At 52.2% G+C, this 14,540-nt stretch overlaps 1 protein-coding gene across 1 annotated transcript; it reads left to right on the plus strand.

The window, feature by feature from the left end:
- Positions 1–3,438: 3,438 nt before the first annotated feature.
- Positions 3,439–14,251, plus strand: LOC125342526 (myelin associated oligodendrocyte basic protein). The gene is made up of 5 exons (XM_048334748.1): positions 3,439–3,467; positions 4,706–4,915; positions 11,343–11,550; positions 12,847–12,926; positions 13,502–14,251. Exons 2-3 carry the CDS (start codon positions 4,710–4,712, stop codon positions 11,380–11,382), a joined length of 246 nt encoding a protein of 81 aa, XP_048190705.1. The 5' UTR covers positions 3,439–3,467; positions 4,706–4,709; the 3' UTR covers positions 11,383–11,550; positions 12,847–12,926; positions 13,502–14,251.
- The last annotated feature ends 289 nt before the right edge of the window (positions 14,252–14,540 follow it).

Below are 14,540 nucleotides of genomic sequence, written 5' to 3' on the forward strand. Positions count from 1 at the left end.
CATGAGACTCTGATCTCCAATGAAACCACCAGAAAAACGGAGGTGGAGCCGTGGCTCAAGTGGTAGAGCGCCAGCCTTGGGCAAAAGAAGCTCAGGGACAGCGCCCAGGCCCCGAGTTCAAGCCCCAAGACTGGCAAAAGAAAAATAATCAAAAGATTTTAAAGGCTTTTACATAACAAGAGTCAGTTTTCACATTTAACATGGCAAACATTGCATTGTCCTTGAAAAACCTCTGGCGTGGGATTTGTCTTTATTAGTTTTAGTTTTAGTTTTGGGTCAGTCCTGGGGTTTGTCTTCAGGGCGCTGTCTGTGAGCCCTTCTTCAAGGCTGGCGCTCTACCACTTGAGCCACAGCTCCACGTTCAGTTTTCAGGCGACTCATTGGAGATAAAGAGTCTCACAGACTTTCCTGCCCGGGCTGGCTTTGAACCTGTGACCCTTCAGATCTCAGCCTCCTGAGAGACAAAGGTGAAGCATGTGATGGTATCTTCCAAATGTAATTTTGGTGAGATGAAGTGTGTCAAGGCATGTGTAGGGATGTTAAGCTGGCTGGTGGTGTATATGTGCCTTGCACAAGCCTGTGACTCAGTTTAGCTTTTGTTCCCACTTTCCTTTACCCTTTGTTTTCTTTGTTCTCCACGTTGTTTGCCCTCTGTGTTCTGCGTGTGTCATCCTTTGTTTCCCCAGCTTTCTTTGGCCTTTGTGTGATTTTTTTTGTCCCCCCCTCCCTTTCCCCCACCCCACCCTCTCTTTAGGCTTTTGTTGAAACGTTGTGTAGCTTTTTTTTTTCAACTTCTTTTTCTATTTGTCATCTCTGTGGTCGCTTTTGTTAGAAGATGCATCTTGGTGGAAGGGGGCTGGGACAACACACCCCCTTTGTGTGTGGACACACTCGCATATAAAAATGTGTCCCACATATATATGGATACATATATCAATATATATTCTGCATGGATTGGGCCCGGCTTCAACTCGCAGATCTGACCAGAGGCAGAACGGACGCAGCTATCAGTAAGAAGGTAAGGAGATCACCCCCACACACACACCCGTCCCCAAATTGCATTAAAAAAACATTTTAATATTATTATTTTTATTTTGTCTTTCATCTTCAAACAGCCGGGAGTCCATGTTGGTAGAGGTTCCTCTGATAAATCGCAGGGCGAATTTGCTGGCACCGTTGCCAAACAATAAAAAAGAAACCATGTTATCTATTTTTTTTTTCATATCTGGAAACAAACTATTTCACTGGGTTTTTGAGACGGTTGGATTTATCTGTAATGGAGCAGACACAGGGGGTGGACCAGCAGATTTTTGCGACGGCCTCTCTGGAAACTTTTGCTGCTCTTTGGAACTCTTTAAAATTATGGGGTGATTTCATTTTTGGGGGGTGGGTGGGGGTGGAGGGATTGTAAAGCAATAACGGAATGAACTGGGTTTGAGTACTAGGAAGAAAATGGGAGAACAAATTTTATTTCATTTTTTTGTTGAATGATTGGTGCCAGTCCTGGGATTTGAACTCGGGGACTGGGCGCTGTCCCTGAGCTTCTTTGTGCTCAAGGCTAGCCCTCTACCACTTGAGCCACAGCACCACTTCTGGCTTTTTCTGTGTGTGTGGTGCTGAGGACTCGAACCCAGGGCTTCATGCATGCTAGGCGAGCACTCTACCGCTGAGCCACCTTCTCAGCCCTACATTGGATTTTTTTTTTACTACGTTCTCCGTCTCTTCCCCTCTTCATTAGTCCACCCTTCTCCCTCGACCCCACCCCAGCCCCACTTCCGATTTTTCTGGTGTTTTCACTGGAGATCAGAGTCTCACAGACTTTCCTGCCCTGGGCTGGCTTTGAACTGTGATCCTCAGATCTCAGCCAGCCTGAGTTGCTGGGAAGACAGGTAGGAGCCTCCAGCCCAAGCATCTTCTTTCATTCTCCTTTAACCTGGAACTGTATGACCCAACCATTCTCCTCGTGCCCTTGATGATTTTGAAGGGCATCTGCCAGTGATCTTGTTCAATACCCCTTCACCAAGGGCTGATCTGGCAAATTCTCAGTCAGTCCAGCCGGGATTTCTGCAAGGTTTTGAAGGGGGACATGTGGATCTTTTGTGCAGATTCAAATTCATACTTGAATCTGAGCATATAAGCTTGTGATTCCCAATTGTATTTATCTCATAGTGACTAGCATTAAAAAAAACAAAACAGCAACACACAAATGAGTGCCTTAAACTGGGCACCAGTGGCTGCCACCTGTCATGCTAGCCATTCAGAAGGCTGAGATCTGGAGGATCGTGGTTCAAAGCCAACCTACACAGAATAGTCTGTGAGACTCTTATCTCCAGTTAGTCACAGAAAAAGCCAGAAGTGGTGCTGTGGCTTAAGAGGTAGAGTGCTAGCCTGGAGCAAAGAAGCTCAGGGACAGTGCCCTGGGTTCAAGCCCCACCACCGCCCTCCCCCCCCAAAAAAGGGGGGAGAGAGAGCCTTAAATCTTTGCCTATGAAAGTATATAAATTGAAAAAAAAAAAAACATAACTTCAAGCTGGAGTTCCAGTGGTTCAAGACTATAACGGCAGCTATTCAGAAGGCTGAGGCTGAAGATACACAAAAAAGCCAAAAAATTCACCTCAGGCACAAGAGTTGTGCTTTCAAAAAGTGAAAAAGTTTCTCTTTTGGTTTGGTTTTGTGCGGATATTAAAGGGTTTCTTTGTTGTTGTTGTTGTTGTTTTGTCAGTCCTGGGGCTTGAACTCAGGGCCTGGGCGCTGTCCCTGAGCTTCTTTTTGCTCAAGGCTAGCACTCTGCTACTTGAGCCACAGCGCCACTTCTGGCTTTTTCTGTGTATGTGATACTGCGGAATCGAACCCAGGGCTTCATGCATGCAAGGCGAGCGCTCTACCGCTAAGCCACCTTCCCAGCCCTGTGTATAGGGTCTGTTGTTTTTTAATCCATTTGTCCATTGTAGGACACTTGGCTAACTGTGAGCTGTGTTAGAGTAAATGTGGGTTTGCTAGTACCTTTGTTGTATTGGATAAATTCTCCAGATTGTTATTAATGAATACTAGAGGAACTCTATGTTTAATTTTCTTTTACTTTTACTTTTTTTGCCAGTCCTGGGACTTGAACTCAGGGCCTGGGTGCTGTCCCTGAGCTCTTGTGCTCAAAGCTAGCGCTCTACCACTTGAGTCACAGCGCCACTTCTAATTTCTGGTATTTCAATGGAGATCAGAGTCTCATGGACTTTTCTGCCTGGCCTGGCCTTGAACCACGATCCTCAGATCTCAGCCTCCCAAGTAGCTGGGATGACAGGCGTGAGCTACCGGGTCCCAGCTTTGAAGGAATAATTAATTTGAATAGCCACCACGGTAATGAATGGGAACATATTGTGCCACTTTGTTTTCAGGAAAGCAAGAGGCAAATGCTAGCAAGAGAAACTCCTAGCCGAGATCTGATCTCCGTATGTGGACGGAGGAAAATTCAGGTACATTTGAGTCTCTTCTGCCCGTTTACATCTGGGTGTGTGAATTGCGGCGGGTAGCAATGATGGGCAAATATGCAGACAGCCCAACTTGAAGTGATTCCTTTCCATAAGACTGAAAAAATTGTGTGTGTGTGTGTGTGTGTGTGTGTTTGGTGGTACTGGGGATGGGATTCAAGACTTCCCACTCCCTTGTATTTATTTATTGCCAGTCCTGGGGCTTGAACTCAGGGCCTGGGCGCTGTCCCTGAGCTTCTTTGTGCTCAAGGCTAGCACTCTACCACTTGAGCCCCAGCACCACTTCTGGCTTTTTTCTGTGTACGTGGTACTGAGGAATCGAACCCAGGGCATGCTAGGCGAGCACACTACCATTAAGCCACCTTCCCAGTCCCTAGTTTTTTTTATGGTGTTTTTTTTTGGCCAGTCCTGGGCCAGGGCCTGAGCACTGTCCCTGGCTTCTTCCTGCTCAAGGCTAGCACTCTGCCACCTGAGCCACAGCGCCCCTTCTGGCCGTTTTCCATATATGTGGTGCTGAGGAATCGAACCTAGAGCTTCATGTGTAGGAGGCAAGCGCTCTTGCCACTAGGCCACATTCCCAGCCCCTTAAGGGCATTGATTTTAAGGCAGTAAAATACTTTACTTATCCTGGCACCGGTGGCTCCCGCCTGTCATCCCAGCTACTCAGGAGGCTGAGATCTAAAGGATCTCAGTTCAAAGCCAGCCAGGGGCAGGAAAATCCCTGAGACTCCCATCTCCAATGAAACCACCAGAAAACCGGAAGTGGCGCTGTGGCTCAAGTGGTAGAGGGCTAGCCATGAGCTGAAGAGCTCAGGGACAGCGCCCAGGCCCTGAGTTCAAGACCCAGGACTGACAAAAGCGAAACAAAATAAAAATAAATAAATAAAAGGATTGAGGCCCTGAGTTCAAGCCCCAGTACTGGAACACACACACACACACACACACACACACACACACACACACACACACTGGAGAGCAGCCTGAGCTACACAGCCAGCCCTCGTGTCCAAAAATAAACAATCATAATCAAAACCTCCATCAATGCTTAATTGAGTTGGTTCCGGTCAGACGGGGCCGAAATGGATTTTTCCAGAACTTGCTGAATTATTCAGTTGAGACTTATGGGGGGAGAGGCAGAGACTGGTTCCCCGGTGCAGGCTGCCTCAGTTTCTCTCTCTGTGTCTCTGTCTCTGTCTCTCTCTCCCCCACTCCCCAACATCCAGTGAGATGAGCCAGAAAATGGCCAAGGAGGGCCCCCGCCTCTCCAAAAACCAGAAGTTCTCAGAGCACTTCAGCATCCACTGCTGCCCCCCGTTCACCTTCCTCAACTCCAAGCGCGAGATCGTGGACCGCAAGTACAGCCTCTGCAAGAGCGGCTGCTTCTACCAGAAGAAGGAGGAGGACTGGATCTGCTGCGCCTGCCAGAAGACCAGGTGAGGCCTCACCCGGCCCCCCCCCAGCCCCCCACCCTCCACCCCCCCACCCCCCACCCCACCCCACCCCCAGGCCGCCCCAGGCCGGCCAGTCACCCTTGCTCTGATGAACTTGGGGTGATGAACCGGGGAGCCTGGGCCGGGGAGCAGGCTGTCCTGCTTGTTTACAGCAAAGGGGGGGACCCCTACCTCACCCCACCTGGCTGCGGCCTCCTGTGCCCTTCCTTCCTTCCTCTCTTTCCTCCCTTTCCTTCCTTTCTTCTTTCTTTCCTTCTCTCCCTCCCTCCCTCTCTCGTTCATTCTTTCTTTCTTTCCTTCCTTCTCTTCTTCCTTCCCTTCTTTCTTTCTTCCTCCCTTTCTTTCCTTCCTTCCCGTCTTTCTTTCTCTTTCTTTCCTTCCTTCCTTTCGTCCTGTCTTCCTTCCTTTCCTTCTTTTCTTTCCCTTTTTTTTGTTTTTTTTTTTTTTTTGGCCAGTCCTGGGCCTTGGACTCAGGGCCTGAGCACTGTCCCTGGCTTCCTTTTTGCTCAAGGCTAGCACTCTGCCACTTGAGCCACAGCACCGCTTCTGGCCATTTTCTATCTATGTGGTGCTGGGGAATCGAACCCAGGGCCTCATGTATAGGAGGCAGGCACTCTTGCCACTAGGCCATATCCCCAGCCCTCCTTCCTTCTTTCCTTCCTTCCTTCCTTCCCTTCTTCTCTTTCTTTCTTTCTTTCTTCTTTCTTTCTTTCTTTCTTCTTTCTTTCTTTCTTCTTTCTTTCTTCTTTCTTTCTTTCTTTCTTTCTTTCTTTCTTTCTTTCTTTCTCTCCCTCCCTCCCCCTCTCTCTTTCTCTCTCTCTCTGCATCCCTGCCTCTATCCCTAACGCTTGCTTTCTTTCCCTCCCTCCCTCCCTCCCTCCCTCCCTCCCTCCCTCTCCCTTCCCCCTCCCCCTCCCCCCCTCTCCTCTTTGCTGTCAGTGGTGAGGTTTGAACTCGGGGCCCGGGCACTGCCCTCGCGCTCTTCCGCTCCCCGGCTCTGCAGCCCCAGCCCGGCTTGGGGGTCTCGAGAGGCGGCGCCCGGCCTCGACCCTGCGACCCGGCGGAGCTCCGCCCCCGGCGGCCCGGCCCGGGGTGGGGGGGGGTGGAGGGTGGGGGGGTGGGGGGGTGAGGGGAGGGTGGCGCCCCCCCCGGGCGCCCGCGAGCCCCCCCCGCGGTGTCCTTTGGCTCCCCAGACGCCGCGCCCAGTCCCCCCCGAGGCGGCAGCCCCGGCCGGCTTCGCCCCCCGCGCCACGGTCCCCCCCGCGGACGCCGCGTCAGCCGAGGCCCCCGCGCGGAGCTCCGATCGCCGCCGCCGCCGCCGCCGCCGCGAGCCCGGGCCCCGGCCAAGGCCAAGGCCCCGCCGCCGCCAGCACCGCGCCGGGGCGCGCGCAGCGGGAGGGCGCAGGCCCCGGCCGGCAGGGGGCGCTCGCCGCCCGGCAGGCGCTAGGCCCCGCCCCCCGCCCCGCCACTGTCCGCCCCCCGCCACTCCACACCACACCACCACCCCCCCCCGCCCGAAGGTCAGTACCCCAGGACCCCCCTCCCCACCCACTGCTGCCCCCCCCACGGCGGCCGCCCCACCCCCCACCCCGTGGGGCCCGCACCCCACCCCCCCCCCCCGGGCTGGAGGGGGCTCAGGGCCCGTGCTGGCCGGACGAGCTGGGAATGCAGGATCACCCCGGAGTCCCCCCCCCCGCCCCCCCAGCCTCAGGCACAAGACCACTGGGGACCCCGGGGCGGGAGGGGGTGAGAGAAAGGAGGAGGCGCCATTGAATTGCTCTCTTGCCCTCCCCAGCTGCCCACCTTCCCCGACTCCATCAAGGATTAACCTCAGTGGCTGGATCATGAGCCATGGGTCCTGCCCAGGTCCTGCCCACCCACCCACACACCCACCCCACCAATCCACCCACCCCACCAATCCACTCATCCACACACCCACCCACCCATCCACACACACATCCACACACCCACCCATGCTCCCATCCATCCACCCACCCATCCACCCACCCATCCATCCACACATCCTCCAACCCACTCACCCACCCATCCACCCACCCACCCATGAACCTACCTATGCACCCATGCACTCATCCACTCACCCATCCATCCATCCATACATCCTCCATCCACCCACACATCTACCCATCCACCCATCCACCCACCCATCCAACCACACATTCACCCACCCACCCACCCACCTATCCACTCACCCATCCACCCATCCACCCACCCACCCACCCATCCACGCTCCCACCCACCCATCCACCCATCCACCCACCCATCCATCCACACATCCTTCCCTCCACCCACCATTCACCCATCCATCCCTCCACTCATCCATCTCTCAACCCACCCATCCACCTATCCACCCATCCAACTCTCCACCCATCCATCAACCCATCCTTCCACCCACTCACCCACCAATCCATCCACCCATCCACTCATCCATCCACCCACCCATTCACCCATCCCTCCACCCACTCACCAACCAATCCACCCACCCATCCACCCACCCATCCATCCATCCATCCATCCATCCACACATCCACCTATCCACCCAACCATCCACCCAAGCACCCACCCATCCACCCATTTATCCCTCCACCCACCATCCACCCACGCATCCACACACACACACCCATCCACCCACCCATCCACCATCCATCAATCCACCCACCCACCCACGCACCCATAAATCCACACATCCACCCACCCACCCACCCACATCCACCCATCCACTCACCCATCCACCTATCCACTCACCCACCCATCCACCCATCCACCCACCCATCCATCCACACATCCATCCCTCCACCCACCATTCACCCATCCATCCCTCCAACAATCTATCTCTCCACCCACCCATCCATCCTTCCATCCATCCATCCCTCCACCCACCCATCCACCCATCCACCCATCTAACTCTCCACCCATCCATCCACCCAACCCTCTACCCACTCACCCACCCATCCACCCACCCGTCCACCCATCCACCCACCCATCCACCCATCCATCCACACATCCACCCATGCACCCACCCACCCACCCATCCATCCACCCATCCACTCACCCATGCACCCACCCACCCATCCATCCACCCACCCATCCATCCACCCATCCACCCACCCACCCACCCACCTATCCACTCACCCATCTACCCACCCATCCACCCATGCACCCAGGCACCCACCCATCCACCCATCCACCCATGCATCCACACACACACCCATCCACCCACCCACGCACCCACCCATCCACCCAGTCCATCCACCCATCCACCCATCCATCCACCCACCCACCCACACATCCACCCATCCACCCACCCATCCATCCACCCACCCATCCATCCACACATTCACCCCCCCACACCCACCCACCCATCCACTCACCCATCCACCCACCCATCCATTGGTCCATCCATCCTCCCATCCACCCACACATCTACCCATCCACCCATCCACCCACGCACCCATCCACCTACCCACCCACCCATCCATCCACACATTCACCCACCCACACACCCACACACCCATCCACTCACCCATCCACCCACCCACCCATCCACGCACCCACCCATCCACCCACCCATCCACCCACCCATCCACCCACCCATCCACCCATCCACCCACGCATCCACACACACACCCATCCTCCCACCCATCCACGCACCCACCCACCCACCCAGTCCACTCACCCATCTACCCACCCATCCATCCACCCACCCACACATCCACTAATCCACCCATCCACCCACCCATCCACCCACCCATCCACCCACCCACCCACCCATCCATCCACACATTCACCCACCCACACACCCACCCACCCATCCACTCACCCATCCACCTATCCACCCACCCACCCATCCACGCACCCATCCACCCATCCACCCACCCACCCACCCACCTATCCATCCACCCATCCACCTACCCATCCACCCACGCATCCACACACACACACACCCATCCATCCACACATTCACCCACCCACACACCCACACACCCATCCACTCACCCATCCACTTATCCACCCACCCACCCACCCATCCACGCACCCATCCACCAATCCACCCACCCACCCACCCACCTATCCATCCACCCATCCACCTACCCATCCACCCACGCATCCACACACACACCCCATCCACCCACCCACGCACCCACCCACCCAGTCCATCCACCCATCCATCCACCCACCCACACATCCAGTAATCCACCCATCCACCCACACATCCACTAATCCACCCATCCACCCACCCATCCATCCACCCACCCACCCATCCATCCACACATCCACCCACCCATCCATCCACCCACCCACCCATCCATCCACACATCCACCCACCCACGCACCCACCCATCCATCCATCCATTCATCCACACATCCTGCAACCCACTCACCCACCCATCCACCCACCTACCCATGCACCTACCCATGCACCCATGCACCCATCCACCCACCCATCCACCTACCCACCCACCCACCCATCCGCACATTCACCCACCCACACACCCACACACCCATCCACTCACCCATCCACCCACCCACCCATCCACGCACCCACCCATCCATCCACTCACCCACCCACCCATCAACCCACCCACCCACCCATCCATCAACCCACCCACCCACATACCCATACATCCACACATCCACCTACCCACTCACCCACCCACACATCCACCCACCCATCCATCCACTCACCCATCCACCCACTCAGCCACACCCATCCACCCACCCATCCATCCATTCACTCACCCATCCATCCATCCATCCATCCACCCATCCATCCACCCATCCACCCATCCATCTCTTTATTCAGTCTTTCAACAAACTTTATCACCTATTTCTAAGGCTCTTTCTGCTCGGCTCGGGAAAAGACAGGTGGCAGGCAAGAAACTATGTCATTTGTACCACCCAGGGCCCAGGAAGAGACTGACCGATCAGGGGGTGTGGTGTAAATGCTCCCAAATTGCCATAATAAAAATGCTCCCTGGTTACTGGAGGCTTCTGCCACTTCACAGAGGAAATGAGGTCAGAGGGAATGAATGGAGAACACAGAAAAGATCCAACCAGGTTTCCAATCAGTCTGCTCTACTATCTTAGCCTGGCCAGCTTCTCTCTTGCTCTCTCTCCTTTTGTTTTTTTGTTGATCATGGGGCTTGAACTCAAGACCTTGGCACTGTTCGTGAATTATTTTTTTTTTACCCAAGGCTGGTGCTCTACCGCTTGAGCCACAGCTCCACTTCCAGATTTTTGATGGTTTATTGGAGATTAAAGAGTCCCACGGACTTTCCTGCCCTGGCTGGCTTTAAACCATGATCCTTAGATCTCAGCCTCCCGATTACCTAGGATAACAGGTGTGAGCCATAGGTGCCCAGCTTTCATCGAGATTCTTTCCTATGGCAAGTTCTATGAATATGTTTTATGGTATTGTGAAAGGGCTGGTGTTGAACTACTCCATCATTTGAGAGAGAGCTGTAAAAATCCTGTCTTTCAACTCATGATCATGGCGTGTCTCTCTATTGATGTGGTGGGGTTTTTTTTGTTTGTTTGTTTTGGCCAGTCCTGAACCTTGGACTCAGGGCCTGAGCACTGTCCCTGGCTTCCTTTTGCTCAAGGCTAGCACTCTGCCACTTGAGCCACAGCACCACTTCTGGCCTTTTCTATATATGTAGTGCTGGGGAATCGAACCCAGGGCCTCATGTATACGAGGCAAGCGCTCTTGCCACTGGGCCATATCCCAGCCCCTGATGTGGTTTTGATTTTTATCCTTTTTCGATTATAAACAGTATGATCTTTTAAGTGTGTTTTTTTCTCGGTGCTACTAAAATGACCTTTCCTAATGTCAAATCATCTGATACCGCATATTCTACGCTTTTTTTCTGTTTTGGTAGAATGGTGGCATTTACTCCACATCTGTATGACTCTGTTTTGTGTGATGTGAACGGATGTGTTGCTCTGAACACTTACATTTTATCTTAGTTCATTTATTTCTTAATTTGGTGTCGGTTCTGGGGCTTGGACTCAGGGCCTGGGTGTTGTCCTTGAGTTCTTTTTGCTCAAAGCTGTTGCTCTACCCCTTGGAGCCATCTATGACGCCACTTCCGGTTTTCTGGTGGTTCATTGGGGATAAGAGTCTCATGGATTTGCCTGCTTGGCCTGGCTTCGAACTGGTGATCTTCAGATCTCCCGCCTCCTGAGTAGCGTGAGCCCACTGGTGCCCGGCTCACACTCCATTTCTGTGTTGGCTTTGCACTTTCTAGGGAATGCTTCCATATTTCCACCCCTCATTTGCATATATTTGCATAGCACCCCACAAGCGCAGAAGCCAAAATTGAGTGCATGCGGCGAGATTGTCTCTCCCTGACCAGCTTGCCCAATATCTCTCTTGCTCTTTGTAAACCAGATTGAAGCGAAGAAGCAAGCCGGCCCCCAGAAGGAAGTAACAGAGCCATTTCTAGTGCATGGATGGCTTCAGCCTTGGGTCTCCCCGCATCGCAGCCCATCTGCTCCTGGAAGAGTCATCTGGCTTCGAGAATGAGGCAGGAACCGACACCTGCTGATGCGGCCCACCATACCCATGGCCTGGAAACCTCAGGGCAGCCTGCCTGGAGGTGAGAACCAGGGAACTGGTCCCTGCCAAGGACTGTAAGGCTCATGATTGGTCTACCCCTAAGACTGTAAGGCTCATGATTGGCCCATCCCAGGACTGTAAGGACCATGATTGGTCCATCCCAGGACTGTAAGGATCATGGTTGGTCCACACCTAAGACTGTAAGGCTCATGATTGGTCCATCCTAATTGGGATTCCCTACCTAGCAAGACCACACTGTGTGTGTGTGTGTGTGTGTGTGTGTGTGTGTGTGTGATTCACCAGTCACTGAGGCTTAAACTCAAGGCTATAGATTTGTTAGACTTTTTTGCTCAAGGCTGGTGCTCTACCACTTGAACCACAGCCCCATTTCTGACTTTTTGATGTGTCCTTGGAGATAAGAGTCTTACAGACGTTCCTGCCTGGACTGGCTTCAAACCGTAATCCTCAGATTTCAGTCTCCCGAGTCCCTGGGGTAACAGTCATGAGCCATGGGAGCCTGGCTCTCTTGTTTCTATAGTCCACCATTCTCAGTTTGGTCTGTCATCCTAACACTTCTGATCCCCTGGACCTCTCTTGTTCATTTGTTGCTTACTTACTGCTTGGATAAACCCTTCCCTCCTCATGTCAGCTCCATGACTGCCAGCACCTATTTATTGCTACTTTCTCAGTTGCTGGTGCTAATAACAAGTCAATGAATACTTGATAACTAAATGAAATTTGCTCCTTCCTTCCTTCCTCCCTCCCTTCTTTCCTTCCTTCTTTCCCTCCTTCTTTCCTTCCTTCCTTCCCTCCCTCCCTTCCTTCCTTCCCTTCCTTTCTTCCTTCCCTCCTTCCTTTTTTTCCTTCCTTCCTTCCTTCCTCCCTCCTTCCCTCCCTCCCTCCCTCCCTTCTTTCTGTCCTTCCTTCCTTCCTTCCTTCCTTCCTTCCTTCCTTCCTTCCTTCCTTCCTTCCTTCCTCCCTCCCTCCCTCCCTCCCTCCCTCCTTTCTTTCCATCCTTCCTTCCTTTTTTCCTTCTTCCTTTTTTTTTGGGGGGGGGAAGCACTGGGATTTGAACCCAGGGCCTGTAACTCTCACATAGCTTTTTCATACTCAAGGCCAACTACTCTCTACTTCCAGCTTTTTGCCCCTAGCTACTTGGAGATATAAGTGTCTTGCACTTGTCCGCCCAGGCTGGCTTTGAACTGTGACCCTTAGATCTCAGCCTGCAGAGTAGCTAGGAGGACAGCTGCTTTGGAACGAGGCCAGGAGGTTTGTTAGGATGCATGGGTACTGGGGGGTGTTGAATTCTGTGGTTGACAGTGAATTCCTCCAACAGCACCACGCAGATACCACCTCCTCATCTCCTGCTATAATTGCGAATAAGAAATCTGCTGTCAATCGTCTTGTCTGTCTATTGTAAGTAAATTGCATTTTCATTTTTTCCTTGTTTGTTTGTTTATTTATTTATTTATTGCCACTCAGGCCTTGAACTCAGGGCCTGAGCACTGTCTCTGGCTTCTTTTTGTTCAAGGCTAGCACTCTGCCACTTGAGCCACAGCACCACTTCCGGCTTTTTCTGTGTATGTGGTGCTGAGGAATTGAACCCAGGGCTTCATGCATGCTAGGCGAGCACTTGACCACTTTAGCTACATTCCCAGCCCTTTATTTACTTATATATATTTTAAGATTTTTGTCTTTTTGTCTTTGATGTCCTGGACTTCCCGCCATGTTTTTTTTTTTTTTTGGCCAGTCCTGGGCCTTGGACTCAGGGCCTGAGCACTGTCCCTGGCTTCTTCCTGCTCAAGGCTAGCACTCTGCCACTTTGAGCCACAGCGCCGCTTCTGGCCGTTTTCTGTATATGTGGTTCTGGGGAATCGAACCTAGGGCCTCGTGTATCCGAGGCAGGCACTCTTGCCACTAGGCTATATCCCCAGCCCCAGCCGCCATGTTTTTTTACTAAGTCGCGATTTATTTCTTTCTCTTCCGTTCAGGACTGAAGTTGCTTCAATACTGAAGATTTATGTGCCAAAAAAAAAAAAAAAAACCCAAACTAAAACAAAAAACCAAAAGCAAAAACCAAACAAATTAATGCGCCACCACCCATCAAAAGTGGCAAAATAAAGAAAAAGAAAAGAATGTTCAAGTGTTGGCAAGGATTGTGAGAAGAAATACTCCTGAATTATTGATGAGAATTTCTAGATAATAACCTTGGGTTCTAACAGGGGGGGAGGGAATACTAGCAGAGTAGAAGATGATATAACCTCTAATCACGCCATTATGGTCTCAACAATTGATCCTCGAGAAACTTACTCTTTTAGATTATGAGTATCTATCTACCTATCTGCCTATCTGTCTATCGATCCATCCGTCTATCTATCTTTCTGTATTCAATGTGTTATGTCTTGCCATTGTAAAAAGGGAGGGAAAGGAAGGCAGAAAGCAATGAACATGAAAAGCAGGTAGATAGTGGGTGTTCAATACAATGCAAGTCCCCTGTATATAAATCTTAGCAACCCACCACCATATTCTGTGGAGTTGTGCTCACAGCTGGAAATCTCACACTGTCTCTGTCATGTTTTAGAAATTTTTCTTTAAAAAAAAAATGACAACGCAATAAAAGAATATCCACCCCCCCCCCAAAAAAAGTGTATCCCCTTTGGAACTCAAAAAGATGAGCCGTGATGTGTGCTTTAAAGAAATAACTGGCACTAAAAGCTACCTAGGGGCTGGGCACTGGGCTGTAGTGGGTTTGTGTATGGTTCACACTTGTAACCCTAGCTACTCAGGAGGCTGAGATTTGAGGGTCCCAGTTTGAAGCCAACCCAGATACACACACACACACACACACACACACACACACACACACACAAACACACACGAGCTACATAGGAATACTTCTTTTGTATTAACCATGCACCTATTGGTTTGGATAAGTGGGAGGCTGATTCAAAAGCAAACGAGCAAGCAAGCAAACCTGAGCCATTCCCAAGGTTGGAAGTCTTTTGTGAATCACACGTACGCATTTTGAAT

Source organism: Perognathus longimembris, chromosome 26 (genome assembly GCF_023159225.1).
Source record: "Perognathus longimembris pacificus isolate PPM17 chromosome 26, ASM2315922v1, whole genome shotgun sequence".
Classification (NCBI taxonomy): domain Eukaryota; kingdom Metazoa; phylum Chordata; class Mammalia; order Rodentia; family Heteromyidae; genus Perognathus; species Perognathus longimembris.